This window comes from Schistocerca americana, chromosome 1 (assembly GCF_021461395.2).
Source record: "Schistocerca americana isolate TAMUIC-IGC-003095 chromosome 1, iqSchAmer2.1, whole genome shotgun sequence".
Taxonomy (NCBI): domain Eukaryota; kingdom Metazoa; phylum Arthropoda; class Insecta; order Orthoptera; family Acrididae; genus Schistocerca; species Schistocerca americana.
The window spans coordinates 705,339,772-705,363,432 of NC_060119.1; the positions used below are offsets into that span (position 1 = coordinate 705,339,772).

The window sequence follows — 23,661 nt, forward strand, 5'->3', positions numbered from 1 at the left end:
TGTAAATAGCCTTTCACCTCCTGTATTTTATCCTTGCTACCTTCAGAATTTCAAAGAGAGCATTCCAGTCTACATTGTCAAGAGCTTTCTGTAGTTTACAAATGCTATAAATGTAGGTTGACCTTTCTGTAACGTATCTTCTAATCCAGGATGTTGTTTCAGCATAGATCTTTCAGAGCTCTATCAAATGCTTCTTGCAGTATCATATCACCCATCTCATCTTCATCTACACCCACTACCTTTCGTATAACATTGCCTTCAGGTTTATCTTCCTGATGTAGACCTTCCCTATATAGACTCACTATAGACTTCTTCCACATTTTCTTCTTTGCTTGTAACTGGCTTATCATTTAAGCTCTTGACATTCATACAGCTGTTTCTCTTCACGTCAAAGGCCTCTTTAATTTTCCTGTAAGCGGTCTCTACCTTTCTCCTAGTGAAGTATGCTTTAAATCATTACATTTTCTCTCTTAGCTATCCGTACTTAGCCCTTTTGCACTACCTGTGAATTTAATTTTTTTTTAGCAGTTGTATTCACTTTCATGTGCTTCACTTATTGCATTTTTATATTTTCTCCTTTCATCAGTTAAATTCAATATCTCTTGTGTTATCCAAGGATTTCTACTAGGCCTTGTCTTTTTACCTATTTGATCCTCTGCTGCCTTCCCTATTTCATCTCTCAAAGCTACCCATGTGTCGTCTTCTGTATTCCTTTCCTTTGGTATAGTCAACCATTGCCTAATACTCTCTCTGAACCTCTCAGCAACCTCTGGTTCTTTCAACTTATCCAGATCCCATCCCCTTAATTTCCTACCTTTTTCCAATTTCTTCAGTTTTATTTTATAGTGTATAACCAATAAATTGTGGTCAGAGTCCACATCTATCACTGGAAATGCTTTACAATTTAAAATCTGGTTCCTAAATTGCTGTCTTACCATTATATAATCAGTCTGAAACCTTCCAGTGTCTTCAGGTCTCTTCCACGTATACAGCTTTCATTTATGATTCCTAAACCAAGTGTCAGTGATGATCAGCCAGCCAGTGTGGCCGAGTTGTTCTAGGTGCTTCAGTCTGGAACTGCACGACCGCTACAGTCACAAGTTTGAATCCTGCCTCGTGCATGGATGTGTGTGATGTCCTTAGGTTAGTTAGGTTTAAGTAGTTCTCAGTTCTAGGGGACTGATGACCTCAGACGTTAAGTTCCATAGTGCTCAGAGCCATTTGAACCATTTGCCAGTGATGATCAAACTATGCACTGTGCAGATTTCTATAAGGTGGTTCCTCCTTCATTCCTTTGCCCAAGGCCCCCCTGCGGGTCCGAGGGTTACAATAGGCCCGAGGTATTCCTGCCTGTCATAAGAGGCGACTAAAAGGAGTCTCACATGTTTCGGCCTTTGTGATGGTCTCCTGTAGGGCTTGACCTCCATTTTTCAAAATTAGGGCACCTTGCATGGTGCATCATGTCCGTCATGCGCAGAGACCTATCGCATCCTTCATTGACGTGGATCTGTATTTCTGCTCATTCTACAACTGTTGGATGAGGTTACCCTCCTGGGTGTTTATTTTTCCATCAGCTATGCAGTATCTTTTTCTATGCTAACGATAATAATGAACTTATTTGCTTGGTTGCACCTGATAACCAGCGTGGTAGCCAGTTCGTTGTGGTGGGGTCGCCATGTACCCTGTTGGTTGTAGCCCCCTGCCCACACAAGGATCGCTCTGCTGATGCCTGCACAATTATCTCCCCATGTATGCCAAGGGGTAGATGCCCATCCCCCTGGGGCATCAGGACATCCAGCAATGGCCATCCTCCCAGGTGGCCTTCACTGCAGCTGGGTGGAGTCCGTGGGGAGGTCCCGTGGTCGGAGTGGGTGGCACCAGGGTGGATGACACGCGATGAAGCGTAGTACATCATCTCATGCTGGTGGTCGAACACCAGCAGTCTCTAAGCTTTCACAGGCTCAATTCAATGCCCAGAAGCATGACCCCAAATCGTTCCCCTCCCTGGCCAATCCATGGGAGGAACATCAGGCTAAGGATGGCAGTGGCTCTTATTCACCCCGGTACCTTGTATGTTCTAGAGCTGATGGCAACTCTTTCATGACAATGAAGCCTCAGTTTTTTGTTGAGCATTTAGAGGACAAGTTTGGGGAGGTGGAGGGCTTGTCCAAAATGAGATCTGTGTTAATCTTGATCAAAACAGCATCCTCTGCCCAGTCACGGGTGTTACTCGCTTGTGACGAACTGGGGGATGTTTCTGTAACAGTCACGCCCCATAAGATCTTAAAATGGTCCAGGGTATCATATTCCACGCGGACCTTCTTTTGCAGTCCGACAATGAGCTACACGCCAATTTAGAACGGCGAGGTGTACATTTCTTTCAGCATGTCCACCGGGGTCCAAAGGATAATCAGGTTGCCACCTGTGCCTTCATCTTGGCCTTCAAGGGCGATACATTACCCGAGAAAGTCAAGGTGATGGTCTAATGCTGTGATGTGAAACCTTATACCCTTCCACCAATGCGGTGTTTTAAATGTTGGAAGTTTGGTCATATGTCTTCCCATTGTACGTCCAGTGTCACATGTCGAGATTGCGGACGCCCATCACATCCCAATACTCCATGTGCCCCGCCTCCCATCCATGTCAACTGTGGAGAGCGCCATTCGCCTTGCTCACCAGACTGCAGGATTCTCCCTGGACCGACTGACGTACACTGAGGCTAAGAGGAAATTTGAACACCTACATCCTGTACGTATCACATCTTCTTATGCCGCCGCTACAACAGTTCTAACCCTAACAGCTCCGCCACCCCCAGTCACGTGTAATAGTCAGAAGGCTACACTAGCCCCCTTGATGGTGGGGGGCATTTCCCTCACTGTCGCTCCTGCATCACCTACTGCAGGAGCAACACCCCCCACCCCCCAACCATCGTGGACGTCAGTCCCCGCTTCTAAGTCAGAGAAGCGTACAGCTTCTTCGGCCTCTCTCTGTAGGAAAGGGTCCCTTGGGTCACTCCCTTCCCAGGTTTCTGCTAGTGGAAAAGATGACACCCGCCAGTGGCTGAAGAGTCCAAAATCAGCTGGTCGCAGGTCTTCACACTCATCCTCAATCCCGGAGACTGAATCAGTAAAGTCCTCCCAGCCAGAGAAACCCAAGGAACAGTGAGTGAAATCAAAAAAGGAAGTCCCGAAGACCAAGGGAATTGCGGTGCCACCCACACCACCACCACCACTACCCCCAAGCTCTGCGTCTGCAGATGAGGCGGAGATTCTGGTGTCCGCTGAGGACATAGATCTCGCCGGTCCCTTGGGCAAAATGAATATAGACGGCTCAGGCAAAAAGTCAGTGGCAGCAGGTGACCCTGAGGCGTAAACTGACTCATTGAATGTTCCATGCCTTCCCAGTTTCACGATGATGTCATCCTCCAGTGGAATTGCGGTGGTTTTTTCCTCCGCCTGGCTGAGCTACGGCAACTGTTAAGCCTTACACCTGCTTTCTGCATGGCCCTCCAGGAAACCTGGTTCCCCACAATGCGGACCCGTACCCTCCGCGGCTATAAGGGATACTACAGGAACTGTAGCGACTGTAATAGTGTCAGGTGGAGTTCGCGTTTATGTCCTAAACTCATTCTGTAGTGAAACTGTGCACCTTCAAACCCCTCTTAAAGCTGTGGCTGTCAGAATAAGGACAACGGAGGAAATGACCTCTTTGCAATGTACATCTTCCTCCAGATGGTGCAGTAACCCTTAATGTATTAACTGCACTGATTGATCAACTCCCTAAACCGTTCCTACTTTTGGGAGATTTTAAGACCCATAACTCCTTGTGGGGTGGCACCGTGCTTACCATCCAAGGCAGAGAGCTCGAAACTTTACTGTCTCAGTTCGACTTCTGCCTCTTAAATATTGGGGCCTCCACACATTTCAGTGTGGCTTGAGGTAGTTACTCGGCCATTGACTTATCAATTTGCAGCCCAGGATTTCTCCCATCTATCCACTGGAGAGCACACGACGACCTGTGTGGTAGTGACTACTTCCCCATCTTCCTGTCGCTGCCCCGGCATCAAACCCACGGACGCCTGCCCAGATGGGCTTTAAACAAGGCGGACTGGGAAACTTTCACCTCTGCAACCTCACACAGGAACATCAATGTGATGGTTGAGCAGGTGACTACAACAATCATTTCTGTGGCAGAAAACACAATCCCTCACTCTTTAGGGTGCCCCCAGGAAAGACAGTCTCTTGGTGGTCGCCGGAAGTCGCTGAAGCAATTAAGGAGCGTTGGTGAGCTCTAAAATGGCATAAGCGGCACCCTTCCCTGGAGCACCTTATAGCCTTTAAACGGCTCCGTGCTCACGTTTGCCAACTTATCAAATGACGGAAGTGGGAGTGTTGGGAGAGATATGTCTCGACCATTGGGTGCCATACGTCACCTCACTAAGTCTGGACAAAGATCAAATGTGTTTTCGGGTACCAGACCCCGACAGGTGTACCCGGTGTTAACATAAATGACGTGTTATCTACCGACACAAATATGATTGCTGAGCGCTTTGCTGAACACTATGCTCGAGCCTCTGTGTCGGAGAATTACCCCCAGCCTGTTGCACTCTCAAACGGCAGCTGTAAGGGAAAGTCCTCTTGTTTATTACACGCCACAGTGAATCCTATAATGCCCCTTTGACAGAGTGGGATCTCCTCAGTGCCCTTGCACACTGCCCTGCCACAGCTCCTGGGCCAGATCGGATCTACAGTCAGATGATTATACATCTCTCATCTGACAACAAGCGACATCTCCTCATTATCTTCAACCGGATCTGGTGCAATGGCGTCTTTTCATCGCAATGGCAAGAGAGCACCATCATTCCGGTGCTCAAACCCAGTAAAAACCCACTTGATGTGGATAGCTATCGGCCCATCAGCCTCTCCAACATTCTTTCTAAGCTGCTGGAATCTATGGTGTGTTGGCTGTTGGGTTGGGTCCTGGAGTCATGTGGCCTACCAGTTCCACGTCAGGGCGGCTTCCGCCAGGATCGCTCTACCACTGCTAATCTTGTGTCCCTAGAGTCTGACATCCGAACAGCTTTTTCCAGACGCCAACACCTGGTTGCCATCTTTTTCGATTTGCGAAAAGCATATGACATGACCTGGCGACATCATATCCTTGCCACATTATACGAGGCTGTCCGTAAAATAAGGTTCCAGGTTTTTTTTTTTTTTTTGCCCCCCCACAGTGTAAAACATGTTTATTTCATGAATGTGTATATTTTTGAAAAGTTCAGACTTCAACATATTTTTCTACATAGTCACCACTGAGGTCAATACATTTTTGCATGCAATATACGAGCTTTTGAATTCCCAAGTAAAAAAAATGTGCTGCCAAGCCACGCAGATACCTGAGAACCGCTTCTTCCAACTCTTCTCTGTCGCCGAAATGCGTTCCACACAGGTATTTCTTCAAGTTAGGGAAGAGATTGTAGTCACTTGGAGCTAAGTCTGGGCTGTAGGGTGGGTGTTTGACAATACCCCATCCAAATTTTGCGATGAGCTCGTAGGCGGCTTTAGCGGTGTGCAGTCGAGCGTTATCCTGATGCAAATGCACCCCCTTGGACAGCATACCCCTCCTCTTGTATTGAATTGCACAGCACAATTTTTGCAGTGTCTCACAGTACCCAGCAGTGTTGATTGTTGTACTGGTGGGCAAGAACTCACGCAACAGTACCCCCTTGCTGTCCCAAAACACTGTTGCCACCACTTTGCCGACACTCTGCATTTGTTTGAATTTTCGCGATCTCGCGACTCTGGGTGCTTCTGTTTGTTTGGATTGTTCTTTGGTTTCGGGTGTGCGGTAGTGCACCCAAGTCTCGTCTCCAATGACAGTGGAGTAGAGATATTCCTCTCCATGAGTTCCGTGATCTTGAAGAAGTTCTTGAGCCACCTCAACTCATTGACATTGGTCTTCAGTCAACATTCTTGGCACCCACCTCGCGCAAACCTTAGTATACCCTAGAAGCTCTGTCAAAATCTTGTCAATAGAGGTTTTGCTGACATCAGGGATCATTTCGGAGAGCTCACGAACCTTCACTCTTCAATCTGAGAGCACCGCTGCCTCCACTTTTGCGATTGTTTCATCAGAAACAGATGGCCGTCCGGAACACTCCTCATCACGGACGTCAGTAAGACCATTCTTGAACTCTCTCACCATTTGCGCTTGTGTTGTATGCTCATACACTTGTCTCCGCAAATTTCACATAGCTGGGAATGGATGTCTGTCGGTGCAATGTTTTTTGTAGACAGGAAATGGATCACCGAGCGCAGTTCACACTCTGGCGGGTGAAGCAAGGGGAGATCCATCACGTACAGCTGCCAAGCCAAGACTGAGCTCCACAGGGAGCATGCTAGGGAGGGGATTTGGAGTGGGGGAACCAAGGTACACTACAGAATCGTGGGATCCACTGTAACAGCAGTTTTCAGGACTGTAGTGCCATGGGAACCTTATTTTACGGACAACCCTCGTGCAAGTGGGGTCTCAGAGGCCCACTCCCGATTTTTATCCAGAATTTCTTGTCACTTCAGACTTTACGTGTCCAAGTTGGTGCCTCCCATAGTTCCCTCCCCCATACCCAGGAGAATGGGGTCCCGCAGGGCTCTGTATTGAGTCTCTCTCTATTTTTAGTGGCCATTAATGGTCTAGCAGCAGCTGTAGGGCCATTGGTATCACCTTCTTTGTATGCAGATGACTTCTGTATTTCATACCACTCTACCAGTACTGGTGTTGCTGAGCGGCTCCTTCAGGGAGCCATCCACAAGGCTCAGTCATAGGCTCTAGCCCACGGTTTCCAGTTTTCGGCCACAAAGTCATGTGTGTCATGCACTTCTGTCTGCGTCGTCCAGAACCAGAACTTTACCTTAATGATGATCCGCTCACTGTAGCGGAGACGTATTGATTCTTAGGACTAGTTTTCAACACCCTATTGACTTGGCTTCCTCACCTTCGTCAGCTTAAGCGGAAGTGCTGGCAGCACCTCAATACCCTCCGCTGCACGAGCAACACCAAATAAGGTGTTGATCACTCTACGCTGCTGTAGCTCTACAGAGCCCTTGTTCGATGCCAGCATGACTATGAGAGTCTGGTTTATGGTTTGGCGGCACCCTCAGCATTGCATTTACTCGACCCAATGCACCACTGTGGCATTCACCTAGCAGCAGGAGCTTTTAGGACGAGTCCGGTGACCAGCATACTTGTGGAAGCCGGAGTGCCTCCGTTGCAGGTTAGGCATGCACAACTGCTGACCAGTTATGTAGCACACGTTCGTAGTCGTCTTGCGCATCCGAATCACTGTCTCCTTTTCCCATCCACAGTGGTTCATCTCCCGCATCGGCGGCCCAGGTCAGGGCTTCCAATTCCAGTTTGTGTCCAATCCCTTGTTTCTGAACAGGAGTCCTTGCTTTTACCACCTACACTTGAGGTCCATTCATGTACACCTCCATGGTGTACACCTAGGCCGCAGCTTTGCCTGGACCTTTCACATGGCCCTAAGGACTCAGTTAACCCCACAGCTCTCCACTGCCACTTCCTCTCAATTCTTGACAAGTACAGAGGCCACGAAGTGGTTTACACTGGTGGCTCGATGGCTGGTGCTCATGCCGGCTTCGCCTATGTCCGTGGAGGACATATTGAAGAGCATTCCTTGCCCAATGGGTGCAATGTTTTCACTGCCAAGCTGGTGGCTATATCGCATGCTCTTGAGCACATCCATTCATGCCCTGGGGAGGCGTTCCTTCTGTGTACTGACTCCTTGAGCAGCCTACGAGCTCTCGACCAGTGCTATCCTCGTCATCCTTTGATAGTGATCATCCAGGAGTCCATCTATGCCCTGGAATAGTCCGGTCATTCTGTGGTGTTTGTCTGGACTCCAGGTCACGTCGGAATCCCAGACAACAAACTTGCCGATATACTGGCCAAACAGGCTACACGGAAGCCACTTATGGATATCAGCTTTTCTGCAACTGACCTGTGTTCAGTACTACGCCACAAGGTTTTGAGGCTTTGGGAGATGAAAGGCATAACCTCAACATGCACAACAAACTGCATGCCATTAAGGAGACTATGAATGTGTGGCAGTCCTCCATGCGGGCCTCTCGCAGGGACTCTGTGGTTCTCTCCCGGCTCCACATTGGCCATGACATACAGCCACCTCCTGCACCGTGATGACACACCTCAGTGTCAGTGCAGCGCCCGGCTGACAGTGTCCCATATCTTGGTGAGCTGTCCTCCTTTGACTGCCCTGCGATGGACTCTTCAGTTACTGGACTCTTTGCCAGTAATTTTAGCTGACAATGCCTCATTGGCTAATTAGTTTTATGTTTTATATGGAATGGTGAGTTTTATCATTCTATATAATTTTTAGCGCATGTCCTTTGTCCATTTGTGTTCTACACTCTTAGCTTTTAGGGTGGATGTTTAATGTGTTACAGAGTGGCTGGCTTTTCCTTTTTATTCTCATGGTCGGCCAGCCCGGTCATTGTTTTTACCCCTTCTACCTGTTTCTTGCTTCTCTCTATGGGTTTCTTTTCTGGGTTTTGTCCATAGTAGTGTTAGTTGTCCTTTGTAGTTCTTCCTTTCTCTTGTTCTTGTGCTGTACGTCTCCCTTTTTTTCTTTTTTTCATTGTATAATTATTTTACTGGGAACCAACCAACCAACCTACCTACCTTTGCCCAAGTCCATATTCACCTATTATTTTTCCTTCTCTTCCTTTTCCTACTATCGAATTCCAATCCCTCATCACAGTTAAATTTTTGTCTCCTTTAACTAGCCAAATATTTTTTTATCTCATTGTACATTTCTTCGGTCTGTTAATCATTTGGAGAGCTAGTTGGCAAATAAATTTGTACCACTATGATAGGCATAGGCTTCATGTCTATCCTGGCTATGATAATGCATTCATTATGCTGTTCATAGTAGCTTGCCCACATTCCTGTTTTCTTACTCATTCTTAAACCCATGCCTACGTTACCCATACTTATACAGGTTATGACCACCAGAGGGCTTATAACAGGGGTCACTTCTGTTGTGCTCAGTGACTGGGCGTCAGTTACTATGAATTGTGATCTTTCTGACAGGAAATTGTGAATCTAGTCACCTAGCTGAGATGATACCCATAGGCATGCAATTTGATTAGGAGCTGCTTGTGGGGAACAGTATGAAAAGCCTTCTGGAAATATAGAATCAATTTGAAATACCCTGTTGATAGCACTCATTATGTCATGAGGGTAAAGAGTTAGCTGTGTTGCACCAGAAAAATATTTTCTGAATCCACACTGACTGTGCCAGTAAATTGGCAACAATGGCATGAGTCTGTGATTCAGAGAGGATTACTCCTATTTCCTTTCATGAGTATTAATGTGAACTGGTTAACTTTCCAATCTTTGGGTACAAATCTATTGTTGAGGGAGCAGCTGTATACAATTGCTAAGTATGGAGCTATTACATGGGCATACTCTGTAAGGAACCTAATTAGTAAACAATCTGGGACAGAATAGTTGCCTTTAATTGTAGTATTGAACCTCGCTACGATGACCTTGTGGTCACTAACTTCTGTATCCATCATGATGCTTCGTGTTTACTCTGGATTATTTGTTGCTGAGAGGTCAAGTGTGCTTTTGCTACCATTTTCACTTAGTTGGCTTCTGAACTAATTGTTCAAAATACTTTTCATACAACTAAGTTCAATGTCTTATTACTCATAATCTAAATTCTTGTTTTGGAAATAAATAAATCACCATCTTAAGACAGTTTGTAATTTACATTCATTAATATCTTATGTCATACGATTGGTAGTACAGATGATGAAGATGGTTGGATTATTGTTGTTGAAGTATGCTTCACTTTCAAGATGAGTAATCCCAAATACTAATAAATGTTTATTTTTAATAACTTTAAGCCACTGCACTATTTAGTAATCATGAGTCAACTTGTAACAACACTCTCAAAGAAATTGTGTATGTTGTTATGTTATAAACACAGACAAGTCCAAATTCGAAAGCAAGGTCATCAGTGAAGTACAACACTTAGCACTGAAAGCACATTATTACGAACACCATAAACATGCATAGCAGATTGGACACCTGGATAGTGTATGTTGTTACTAATGCAAATATGGAATATTACAGAATATACAAGCATTATAAACATAAGGAATTTTAAGAACCTTCCAGAAATGATAAATACTGTATGTCAAATAATTTATGGTGACCCACAGCAATGCCAATCAGAGACACTAACCACTACGCTACAGTGCATGCAACAGTGCTTGCACCATTCCTGTGTCTCCTCTAGAAACATCAACCCAGTGTTTCAGAAGTTCTCATTGGAGCCGATTACAATTCCTAGATCTAGATCTTGTCAGAGGTCCTCTGTATGTCAGCAGTGGAGGATCCTCATTCTGTGTTATGACAGCCTCTTCACACTGATGAGCATTGAAGGTACCCCTCCCAGTGAAGCTCACGGTCATTGACTATATCTTAAGTTTCCCTGTGCCTCAGGACTTTAGTATGGTTCCACACAGAGTATATGGACAATGTCTCTGTGCTTTAGTCTTCTTGTTGAAGTGTCGTAATACTTGACTGCAGTCTTGCTTTTTTGGTCCAGGTGATGTTTTCCATGTAGTCATCCTGAATATTGTCCATTTGAAATGGGAATAGTGTACCCATAGTTCCAGCTTCATGAATGGAGCGGAAAGAATGGTGTGAAACCTGTAATGCCTTGCTTCGCTGCGTTATTTGCGAGTATCACAGTGGGCAATAATATATCCTAACCTCTATTTGACATCAACGTACATCAGTTGCGTGTATGTCAATGTCCTACTAAAGCTTTCTGTGAGGCCATTCATCTGGGTGGTGTGCAGTTTCCCCCTGTGAATGATGTTGCAATGTGAAATTACCTCGGATACTGCTCTTCACTGAAAATCTACACCATGATCAGATGTCATTACACGGGATGCTCCATGCTTCAGAGTGATATCTTATACAAGGAACATTGTAATTGCTGGAGCTTCAGCAGCCAGCACAGCTTTGGCGACAGTATACCAGGTGAGGCAGCCAGTGCAGACTACTGTCCGTCAGTTTTGGTGTCAACTTCCGGTACCTCCCATAGAGGTAGATTGCAATTTAGTAGAATGCTGCTCCTGCAGGTGAAATTGGTACCAACTGGCCAGAGAAAATTGTTGGTAAGGCAGGTGCCAGGTTGAGATTCATTGGGAGAGTCCTTAGAAAATGTATTCCATCAACAAATGAAGTGGCTTACAAAACACTCGTTTGACCTATACTTGAGTATTGCTCATCAGTGTGAGATCTGTACCAGGTTGGGTTGACAGAGGAGAGAGAGAAGATACAAAGAACAGCGGCGCGTTTCCTCACAGGGTTATTTGGTAAGCGTGATAGCGTTTAGCAAGCCCAAGTGGCAGACTCTGCAAGATAGGCACTTTGCATCGCGGTGTAGCTTGCTGTCCAGGTTTCGAGAGGGTGCATTTCTGGATGAGGTATCAAATATATTGCTTCCCCCTACTTATACCTCCTGAGGAGATCACGAATGTAAAATTAGAGAAATTCGAGCGCGCGCAGAGACTTTCCGGCAGTCATTCTTCCCGCGAACCATACGCAACTGGAACAGGAAAGGGACGTAATGACAGTGGCATGTAAAGTGCCCTCCGGCACGCACCTTGGGTGGCTTGCGATGTATAAATGTAGATGTAGATGTAGATACTGGGCTGGTGATACCTGTGTCTGATTCTGTCTAGAGCCTGCACAAATTCCAGGTGATAAATGTTTGAGCTTTATGGAAAATGTTGAGAATAACTGGCTGCAGATGAATTATGCTCCAGTGGGATGGAAATGGTTTCTCAGTGTCCCAGCTCACCTTAAACAATACTCAGTTTATGAATTTGAATTCTCCTTTGGTAGGTTCTTCCTCCTACAAGGTGTCTGTGATTTTCTTCCTTGTACCCAGCAGCATTGTCATTTAATGCAGCAATGATTGAACTTTCATCCATGCTAATGTTTTCTGCCAAAGGATTCCTTGAAAGGCTGTCTGCACCCTTCTGTTTATGTCCACTTTTGTATGCAACTGTGATATACTGCTGAAGCCTCAGTGCTCATCATATCAGTCGACTGAACGGATCTTCAAGGCTAGACAGCTAGCATAGGTGATGGACCACCATTCTCTATCTCGTCACTATTGGTGTTAGTGTGAAGTTCTGCCTAAGCTTTTTCATCACACAAATCTAGGACTGAAAAAGACATTAGCGCATCCTTAAGTACAAGGGAAGTTCTTTCTTGTATTTGTTTCCAGGAATATTTGGTATCTCATTGCAGTAATTCTTGCAAAGGACGTGCCTTGGTGTAGAAGTCAGATATGAATCACCTTAAGTATGAGCATATTCCAAGAAGACTTCTCACATAATGAATGCACTGAGGATGTGGAAAATTTGACTGCTTTTACTTTCTCTGGATTGAGACAACCTCCATTGTCATTCACTAGCTGCCCCAAGGTTTTTATTTCTTAGGTGACAGAGCACTTCTTTGGATTCAGGTGGAGGCCTGTAGTCTGAGCATACTTCAACATGGTTGTCAGGTGGGTTAGATGTTCTGCAACTGCATTAGAAAAAAAAAGACAATGTCATCCATGTAGCAAAGACACATTGTCCATTTAACGTGTTGAAGTAGGTTGCCCAACAAACCTTCAAAGGTGGCTAGCACATTGCATAGTCCAAACAGTGTAACTTTGAACCCATAGGCCATCAGGAGTTGTGAATTCAGTCTTTTCCTAGTCAGCTTCATCATCTTCAATTTACTATAAGAGTGTTTACATGTCCATAGTTGAGAAATACCAGGTGTAAAGTATGAAACTGGAATTTCCCTATAGATGGTGCTAGTCTTCAGTGTAAGGCCCATGAGACCACATCTGCAGTGCCATCTGCTTCCTGTAACAGCTGAAGATGAATGTCAACACACAGTAACCCAAGTTCCATACATTGGAACCTATTTCAAACTCGTGAACATTCAAAAAATTCAAAAGTGGTGATTTTGATGTGAGAAACAACGAGTGCAGGAAACGACCAAAAAAGTTCAAAGACAACAAATTACAGGCCTTATTGGATGAAGATTATACTCAAACTCAACAGGAACTTGCAGAACAATTGAAGGTAATCCAGAGAGCTATTTCTCTTCAGTTTAAAACTAAGGGAAAGGTGCAGAAAGTGGGAAAATGGGCTCCAAATGAACTGAGTGAAATACAGCAAGCAAATTGAAAGACCACTTGTGAAATGCTGCCCGCCAGATACAAAAGAAAGTCGTTTCTCCATCGAATAGTGACAGGTGATGAAAAATGGGTCCTAAGCGTTGTAAATCATGGTTGAATCCAGACAAACCATCGACATCTATTAAAAGACCAGATCACTTTGGAGAGAAGACAATGCTCTGTGTTTGGTGGGATCAAAAGGGTGTCATTTATTATGAGCTGTTAAAACTTGGTGAAACTGATCACTACCAACAGCAAATGATCGCTTTAAATCAAGCATTATGTGAAAAACAACTGGAATATGGAAAAAGGCAACACAAAGTCATATTGCTCCATGATAATGCTCCATCACACATGGCAAAACTGATCAGGGAAGTGATCAAGGCATTCAGTTGGGAAGTACTAGGGCATGTGGCTTATTATCCAGACTTGGCTCCATCTGGTTATCATCTATTTGTCTCACTGGGACGCGCTTTTGCTGAACAATGCTTCAATTTGTATGAAAATGTACAAAAATGGCTTGCTGACTGGTTTGCTTCAAAAGAACAATGGAGATTATTTTTAATTAAATATTTTTTATCAGTTTCAAACAACAGATGTGTAATTATGGCAACCAAACTCTGGTTTCATACTTCTACACCTGGTACTTTGCCCCTACCAAGCAGTCAAGGGTGTCTTCAGTGTGCGGCAGTCAATAGTCAACTTTCTTCATAATTTTGTTCTGTCATCATTAGTCAATGCAGAAAGACATCGTGCCTTCCTCCTCCTTCAAAGGGGCCTCTCCACTTCGTCCTGGATTATCTGCCATTTGGCAATTACTGAGATTTCATCCATGCTGCTGTTTTCTGTGAAAGAATTCCTTGAAAGGTAGGCAGTATCCTACAATTTGTGCCCACTTTTGTATGCCACTGTGACATACAGGGTTATTACAAATGATTGAAGCAATTTCACTGCTCTACAATAACTTTATTATTTGAGATATTTTCACAATGCTTTGCACACACATACAAAAACTCAAAAAGTTTTTTTAGGCATTCACAAATGTTTGATATGTGCCCCTTTAGTGATTCGGCAGACATCAAGCCGATAATCGAGTTCCTCCCACACTTGGCGCAGCATGTCCCCATCGATAAGTTCGAAAGCATCGTTGATGCGAGCTCACAGCTCTGGCATGTTTCTTGGTAGAGGAGGTTTAAACACTGAATCTTTCACATAACCCCACAGAAATAAATCGCATGGGGTTAAGTTGGGAGAGTGTGGATGCCATGACATGAATTGCTGATCATGATCTCCACCACGACCGATCCATCGGTTTTCCAATCTCCTGTTTAAGAAATGCCGAACATGATGATGGAAGTGCGGTGGAGCACCATCCTGTTGAAAGATGAAGTCGGCGCTGTCAGTCTCAAGTTGTGGCATGAGCCAATTTTCCAGCATGTCCAGATACACGTGTCCTGTAACGTTTTTTTCGCAGAAGAAAAAGGGGCTGTAAACTTTAAACCGTGAGATTGCACAAAACACGTTAACTTTTGGTGAATTGCGAATTTGCTGCACGAATGCGTGAGGATTCTCTACCGCCCAGATTCGCACATTGTGTCTGTTCACTTCACCATTAAGAAAAAATGTTGCTTCATCACTGAAAACAAGTTTCGCATTGAATGCATCCTCTTCCATAAGCTGTTGCAACTGCGCCGAAAATTCAAAGCATTTGACTTTGTCATCGGATGTCAGGGCTTGTAGCAATAGTAAACGGTAAGGCTTCTGCTTTAGCCTTTTCCGTAAGATTTTCCAAACTGTCGGCTGTGGTACGTTTAGCTCCCTGCTTGCTTTATTCGTCGACTTACGCGGGCTACACGTGAAACTTGCCCGCACGCGTTCAACCATTTCTTCGCTGACTGCAGGCCGAAGGCATCCAGAAGCTTTAAACTGTGCATACCATCGCTGAATGGAGTTAGCAGTTCATTTGTGTTAACGTGCCACAGCAATGCCTTTGCGACGTGCATGGCGTCGTCGCTGGCGGCGCAGCGTTCCTGTTTATCGTTCTTTGAAGGCAATTGATATTGACTTGGCTGGTCAGTTTAATAAACAACAACTAATTGGAGGTCCAAATGTATTTCGTGGACTGAAATTGAACTTCACATGTGATGTACAAGCTGTATTTGGAGGGAGCACATGGCTGACACTTGCAGTTGTGTGGGGCAATCATTGTGATTATGGTGGCCTTGAAGCCTTCCCAGATGCAAATATTCCTACATGGAAGACATGGAGCATAGCAGAGACAGCAGGACTTCTAGCTAAACAGCCGTATGGTACATTAGTTCCTAGTATGCCTTTTGTGTTGACTACACGAAGAAAGAAGAAATTGAATGCCGATGAGTACCTCTTCATATGGGCTAAAGTTGGTAATGGAAATTGTAAAATAAAAATTAATGGTGACTGTATGTTATATTACAGACAATAAAGTTTGTTCTACCCGACAACCACCCTTATCTCTCCCGTGAGATTTTTTTTTTTTTTTTTTTTTTTTTTTTTTAAATTGAAAACAGTATTCACTTATAACTATGTGTCCGCGCCCATGCTGGTTGCCCGCTAGGCGGGTGACCTTGAGCGGGACTTAGCGCGCTGTGCGCCGCGCAAGTCACGTGACCAGGGGTGTACACTGGGCGGTGCGCTAGGGCTATCCACTGCGCCAAGCCTGGCTCACGCAACACTGACTGATGTGAGTGCATTTCAAGCACGACATATGCTTTCTTGGCTCCTGTCGCCATTTTGTCTCACTGCACTCTCGAACGCTCTGGCGGCAGAAACCTGAAGTGCGGCTTCAGCCGAACAAAACTTTATGAGTTTTTCTACGTATCTGTAGTGTGTCGTGACCATATGTCAATGAATGGAGCTACAGTGAATTTATGAAATCGCTTCAATCATTTGTAATAGCCCTGTATATGAGTGCTGGCTAATAGATGGATGATCCCCATCGTTGATACACTGCTTTACCATGGGCCATTTGGTCTGTCTTGTTTTGACTTCGGATTTGAAAGCATCCAAAAATTGGCAGCAATATGGCGAACACTGTTCCTCAGCCAGACCAGATTCTGTTGGCAGTTCCATAGTAGCCTCCTCCTCTGCATTGTCTGCACTTGTAAAATAACACAGTATTTCGTTGATGGCACTTAACTGCTTTTCTTGGACCAGTTCTGCTCTTCCTAGGCGCCTACCTTTGTGGACGAGTTGGGGCAGCTCTTGACAGTTGGTGATCCAAAGGTTTCCTTGACCACCTGTAATGCTTGTCATCCTAACTGGCATTTAATCGTTTTGTGAGTGTGAGTAGCTTTTTGCAGTTGACAGAAGCTTCACAGTTTAACTGAGCATCTAGATTGATGAGTCAGATTTCTCCTTGATTACTGTGGGATAATGTCTTAAACAGCAAACCACCATCCAAAGCAGTCTGTGTTATGTGCATTTGTTGCAGTAGCTTTGTCAATATGAAGCTCCAATCATCCACTTCTTGACTGTTTGTGATGTCTTCAAGAAGTCATATATGAGAATAACATGGGACTAATTTCTGTTAAAATGACAAATTCCAAGGGCTGTATTCTGTCATTGATAGTATTCTTGGAACAAATTTTTCTGTTAGCTGAACATCTTTCCCACTTGCATCTTTCAGCACAATTGCATTCATATCACAGAATAGTTTTCTTTAGCTGATGATACATATTCAACATTACAGAAACAGCAGCAGCCCCTAAGTGTACTAGAGCCTAAAAAGGTTGGCCATTGATGATGGCAGCAAGATTTCCTGACATCTTGGTAGCTATTGTATCTGTAGCAGCCTCACCTCCTTATATGGTCGCCTCACTTATTTGCCTTAATTCGGCAGCTGGGCAAGTGGCTGGTACCTCTGTTTGGCGACGGGGAACAACTATGGCGTGTTGGAGAGTGACCTCATCCGAGTTATGTCAATGGACTCTGTCAGGTCAACTGTAATTGTCTGCAGTTGACGGACGTGAATGGGTTTGTTGTGATGGTTGACTTCTTGCAGTGTAATTGTCATAAAACACTCATCTTCTTTCTCTGCAGTAACATAAAACTTGCCAAGAGTATCTACAGTGAAAACACACCAGCCTGTTCTCCTCTGTCCTCCGAATGTCTTTTCTTCTGTGAAGCACTACACTTGAAGGAGAAGATGGTTGTTCCTGCATTGTTCGAATGCTAGTTTGACATTTGATAGCTGCAGCGAAGTCCATTCTTTGTGATGCATTTGATTGGTGGCAAAGATTGGTGCTACAGATAGATACACGTCTTCTTCCATGTTCTGTTATATCCTGATGTATGGGGTCAACATTTGTGGTTGCCATCTCTCGCCCACTTGGTCTTGGATACAGTGCTGTACCTCTTCTCTTCCTATATGGTGTAGGAGAGAAATGAGCTCATGGTGGTGTTGCACAACTGCCATAGGAACCTCATTCATACTTCTTTCATCCGACTCTTTCCTTTTACGTTTCCTTGATTTGTTGGCACCAATGACGAATTCATCTGCTGTTGTGACATATTTTGCTAGGAGAGCTTGGTACATGCTTCTGTGACACTTTTAATCAAGCGTGAAATTTTGTCGTCTTCTGTCATACTTTGGATCACAATGTGGCATAGGTGCAAAACATTCTTTATGTAAGACTGTCATTTCCCCATGATGTTAGGGCCCTGCTCTTCTGCTAAGATGACTTGCTGCTGATTGTCACCAAATGTTTTCTTTTGTGTGGCCTAGAATTTGTTCCAGATATTTAGCTTCTCTTTGTTCTCAGAGGACTGCTGCACTGTGCCGTCCAAATAAAAATAAACATTTTCCAAATACTCATCATGTCATCCCACTTGTATTTGGTCGAATCCTTTCATCTATTTATACGGAGCCTGACAAGCATCTCCAGAAAACAAGTGATTGCTGTCTGATGTACAGGTGACGTGCTGCTGTTTTGGAATCCATTGGTTTCCTGAGTATTCGGACCTTGGGAACTATGAATTTCCTGTATTCTGGTTCCTGTTTGTGTAGGCAACTTTTATGTTGCCTAGCTGGGGCCACAGTGATTTAGGTTTTGAAGTACCTAGTATCTCCAACAGTGTCATTTTGTAACCACACTCAAGTCCTAATCCAAAAGCAAGGTCATCAGTGAAATACAGCACTTACAGGCAGAACAGATTGAACTCTTGTTTGGAGAGCACTGCTATTAATACAAACATAGACTATTCCAGAATATGCAACCATTATAAACAAAAGAAATTTCAAGAACCTTCCAGGAATGATAAATACTAAGTAACAAATAATTGCTGGTGGTCTGGTTTGAACTGGCAGCCTGCAGCATTCCAGCCAACGCCGCTAACTGTTATGCTACATTGCATGTTGTATAACTTGTGGGAGTATGTACTCTATAAACTGACCCATTGTACATCAGTAAAAATTGTGCTGTGGAACTGTGGATCGTAAAATTAAATCTGGCAGATTTCAAGGGCGTGATGTACCGCGTGAATTGTGTGACAAGTTCTGGCCTGCTTAAATATATTGTATGTAACTTATTATCCATGTGTTAAATTTATTGTTAGTACAGTGTGTATAAGCATGTGTTTATAAGTCCCTGTTTTTGTGGATGTTTCAGCAGAGTTTGTTGTCATAACGTAATTAAATGGAATGTGTTACAAACAACGTACAGTAGAGTCCGTATGGGAAGAAACCTGACAGTTGAGGGCACTCTTGCCAGCTTTCAACTGTGAAGTGCAAACAGCTGCAGGTGAACACTATAGTCTTCTGTAGAGCTGTGACAACTCGCAGGTGTATACAAAAATCACATTATGTGATTGGTAGAAATGGACACATTAAGCAGCTGCGCCAAGTCCACCACAATTGTCTGGAATCTTCTATTGCGGCTTGATTACAGTATTGCTAATGTAAATTTTCTTTCAGTTGGTAATAAATTGTAATGTGGCCATTGAGCTACGTACCTTGTGATTTCAATTAGAATTAGGTAAGATATAGTGGTTTAAGTCCCTGATATTAAAGAGTAACAGGGACTTTATCACTTTCTGTGGCACTGTTTGTCATTCTTTCCCTCTGATTGTTATTGATACAATGTTTGGCCTTGTTAACACGTGCCAGTTGAAAAAGCAGCATTTTATTTACAGTGACAAACGCCTGCCAGCAAAAGCCGGTCCAAATGAAGCACGTCAAATTCAAATTGAAATGGAACGAGTCAAAAAGTGGCTTAAGATGATAAATTCGTGGGAAACAGCAGTCACAACTGAAAAGATGAGAAGGCGCCTTTTCAAAGGCATACCAAATTCTCTTCGCGGACAAGTGTGGGCATTGTTGCTTAATGTGAAGGCCATCAAAGAAGAAAATAAAGGGAAATATCAGGTAAGAAACAGATTTTACTACCACTCTTAAGAAATAGCCTGTCTTTCATATCATTGTAATACAGAGAAAGTATTAGAATTATTCCCGTATATTATTATTGAGCATTTGTCACATATAATTGATTCAGTTTTTTGAGGGTATTCCACCATGATCAATGTATGATACAATTCTGAGGATCTTTCAGGGTTTACCGTTCCAGTTTTATGTACGACAGTTCAGTGAGTGACAGTGATTGTCTTGGATATGGTTGTTATCTGGACAAGAGTCAAACAGCTGCATGGAGTCTGTGTAGAGACCAGTCACACTAATGCCATCACTCATAGCACCTGAGATAGCCATCTTGACCATTCATTGAATTATTATGCTTTAAAGTGGAATGACCCACCTGGCTGGATGCTAGATGATGTATCCACTAATATTTACTGTGTGCACTTTTTCTTAGTTGATTTTGAGGAAAGTGCAGGGAGCAGAGCAAGTCTTGTCTTGCACATTGACCATTGTTTCAAGCAGAACACTTCAGTGGTGTGAACCCTACCTTCTTCATGCAGAGCAGCCACTATGTCTGATTTGTTTCGTACTGAGCATATACCAGTGAATAGCAGAGTTAATAGATAATTTTACAAATGAAATTTCTGTTTAACATGCACAGTTTTAACCAGGAACTGAGTCGTCATTCATTCCAGCAAAATGGCATGATCGCAGCACAGTGAAGTGAAACACAGCATTCGCTATTGGCTACTGCAGTGATCCTGAATTCAGTATTGTTGAGCCATTAATGTTAACAATGACAGATCACTAAACACTTAAGCCCAATGTCTTCATACTTTCTCCAGTTTCCTATTTTTCACTGAAATCTAAAAATTCAGAATAAGATCAATCAGTTAACATTGAGTGCTCAGCAAACACCCTAATGAAGAACTTGTTGAACCACATCCACAATTTGGGAGTGATGGGGTGGTAATTTGTTTCACAGAATCTCTCTGCTCTAGCAGAATGCTGTAGGTAGATAATTGCACTTATTCTTCTAACAGCTCACTGTATCATCAGTTGTGAAGAACAGTATACTGTCTAACACATGTTTCATTTCACCCCATGGTAACATTGCTAATGTGGAGCTTCCACTGGCTTTAAATATACCCTGTCACTGTGAGAAATGCCACATCTTTTGTACTTCCTACTGCACTCACGGCTTACTTTCAGTGTACCAATATATATTTGTACTGTGCCTCATCCATCTGATAGATCTTTTTCCGTACGAAGACAAAGCAATGGTTAGCTTTGTTAATATCTGTGACCTATGATGTATGGTTTGCAGATACATTTGTGGAAGATGGTGGCTTCTTCACCCCATTGGGAAAACGTGGTTCTTGCTGATAATGGCAGCTCATTAGTCGTAGTAGTGATGATCATTGGATTTTTCAAATACTTCGTTCCACTGAGTGCTGCTATCTGCTGTTACAGTCAATTGGAAAATGATGAGCCATGTCATTCACATGTTTTTGACTGAGGCAGTTGATATTGTGGTGGCAGTGTGACACATTGACCTTTAAGGAAGCCTGTGCCTGCATGGCTTTGCTGATATTGCCCAGTATTTCTTGCCCTTGTGAAATTGGTGAGGTGGTTGGTATCAAATGTATTGCGAATTCACAAAATACTGCAAAGAATGAGAGATGTGGAAATTAAATAGTCTTTTTGTCAGGAGATCTTTCTAAAATTCTATTTATTTTACTCATGAGTGAAACTAATCATTTTTGTAGGCAAGCTATGTCTTAGCTCTGAGAGATGGTTTTAATATTTCCTGCTGTTGAAAATGTAAGAAATGGACACCATGCTCCATCACGGATGAACTGATAAGTAGCGACTGGAACCCTAAATGGAGTTATGTTAATTTCTTCATGTTGTTTGTAATATTAAAATGTTCAAGCGCATATAAATACTCTTCTGACATTATAAATGTCAGGTTCTTAATATCAATAAAGAGGAACTTCTGTCTTTGTACAGAATGTCTGTAATTTCTGTAGTTGCATACTCTCCCTTTCATTTGAGAGTATAATGATTTTGTCATTGAATATGTTACTTTGAAACAAAAAATGTAAAAGATATGACTTTGGTTGTCTGATGTAGTAATGCCTTCAGTGCTATTTTCTTTGAGAAGTATATACATTTTACTCTTTTGGCTGTACCAAAAGGAAAATTCTCTAGAAAAGTATAAATTTTTAGACAGAATTGCTACCCAATATGCAGGTCAAATATTAGTACTGCCAATAGGCATATAAAAAATTAGGCAACTCTATCCTAGCTTTCAGAGCTAATAGTTCCTTCCTCACAAGAAGAGGGGATAGGTTGTGGAGGGTTATAAAGGAAGAGCAGGTCACTTGGACCCAGGATAACAGGGATGCATCTGTTTTGAGAATGAGTGAGAGTTGCAACTCTGTGGGGACCCATCTTTGTCTCCCCATGTGCTCAAAATTGGTGGGTCCCATTCAACCTGGAATCTGAGTGACGAACATTTCTTTCTTAACCTTCCCCAATCTATTCTTCCACTTCCCAGGAAGGGAACTATTAATTCAGAAAACTAATAGTGTGTCATATATTTTTGTCTGTGCCTATCAGCAGTACTAATATTTCACTTCCTGAAGGAATAAAAGTAAAATAGCACAGATTTAGAAACAAACACATTGCAGAAAGGTTATTTGGGGGAGCAGGGCTCATCAAGATGATGGTTTTAACTGCTGGGGAAGGGTCATTTACAGTCCGTGTCAAGGTAAACATACCATGTTCTAGGGAAAGTAAGTATCTAAAGAGCAAATGGCCTCTGTAACTTCTATTATTCATTTAAGAGACTTTGCCTTTATGATTTCATTTTTCTTATTAATGGACAGTTCTGTAAGAATGTTGCCCAGTTTGTGTGCTTTAAAAGTGTTGGTGAAAATAAATGTTTCAAAGATATATGGACCTCTATTGTATGCCTCTCATCTTAATTGCAAAATGCTGTTGTTTATAATGAAATATATATATTTATCTTCCAGGACATGCTAGAGCTAGCATATCGTTGGTCCCCTGATATTCGACAAATAGACCTTGACGTCAATAGGACATACCGTGACCATATCATGTTCCGTGAGCGTTATGGCCTACAGCAGCAAGCACTTTTTAATGTTCTTTCTGCATATAGTGTTTACAATTTGGATATTGGCTATTGTCAGGGTATGTCACAAATTGCTGCTCTCCTCCTCATGTACCTAAGTGAAGAAGATGCATTTTGGGCACTTTCCATTTTAATTGCTGATAAGAAGTATGCTATGCATGGTAAGCATTAACCCAGTTTTTATTTGTGCACAGAGCTGATTATTAATGTAAACTTGACTATTAATGTATCATTTATAATTTTTGGGTTTATCAACATTTCAAGGTTTCTTTATTCCTGGATTTCCGAAGTTGCTACGCTACCAAGAACACCATGACAAAATAATGAATAAATTTCTGCCAAAGTTGAAGAAGCACCTTGATAAAAATGGTGTCGACACAGGCATTTATACACTGAAGTGGTTTTTCCAATGTTTTTTGGATAGGGTAAGGATCATTTTTTAAATAATGTTCTCATTATCTTAGGAATATGATTGTGGAACAGCAAATGAAAAGAGATTAAAGAGGCATATAAAATATCTTTTTCCTCAAAAAAGGGAAGATCTGAAAGGTAGTTTCCCATCAGAGCTGTTAACATTTAAAGTTACGTCAGACAATGTGATTTTGTAAGGTACTGTGGAAGCAACAGTTTGATGTAACACTTGATGGCCTGTGCAGTAATTGCATAACAGAGTGAAATTTTAAAAATACGGTTAAAATGAAGTATTTTTCAATCAAACTAAATTGTGACAAATACAGTAAGTAACAGGTATTTGGCGATTGCACGGGGTATTGTTCAAAATGCAAACTTGTGAGCATAAAATATAATCAGTTTTATAGG

At 43.0% G+C, this 23,661-nt stretch overlaps 1 protein-coding gene across 3 annotated transcripts in view; it reads left to right on the forward strand.

Moving 5' to 3' along the window:
• LOC124609730 (USP6 N-terminal-like protein) overlaps positions 1-23,661 on the forward strand; it is a 130,452-nt gene that overhangs the window by 11,512 nt on the left and 95,279 nt on the right. For all 3 annotated transcript variants that reach the window (XM_047140097.1, XM_047140096.1, XM_047140098.1), the window contains 3 exons: positions 19,463-19,694; positions 22,724-23,003; positions 23,107-23,267. In XM_047140097.1, coding sequence (XP_046996053.1) covers positions 19,463-19,694; positions 22,724-23,003; positions 23,107-23,267 — 673 coding nt within the window. The remainder of the gene's footprint in view (positions 1-19,462; positions 19,695-22,723; positions 23,004-23,106; positions 23,268-23,661) is intronic.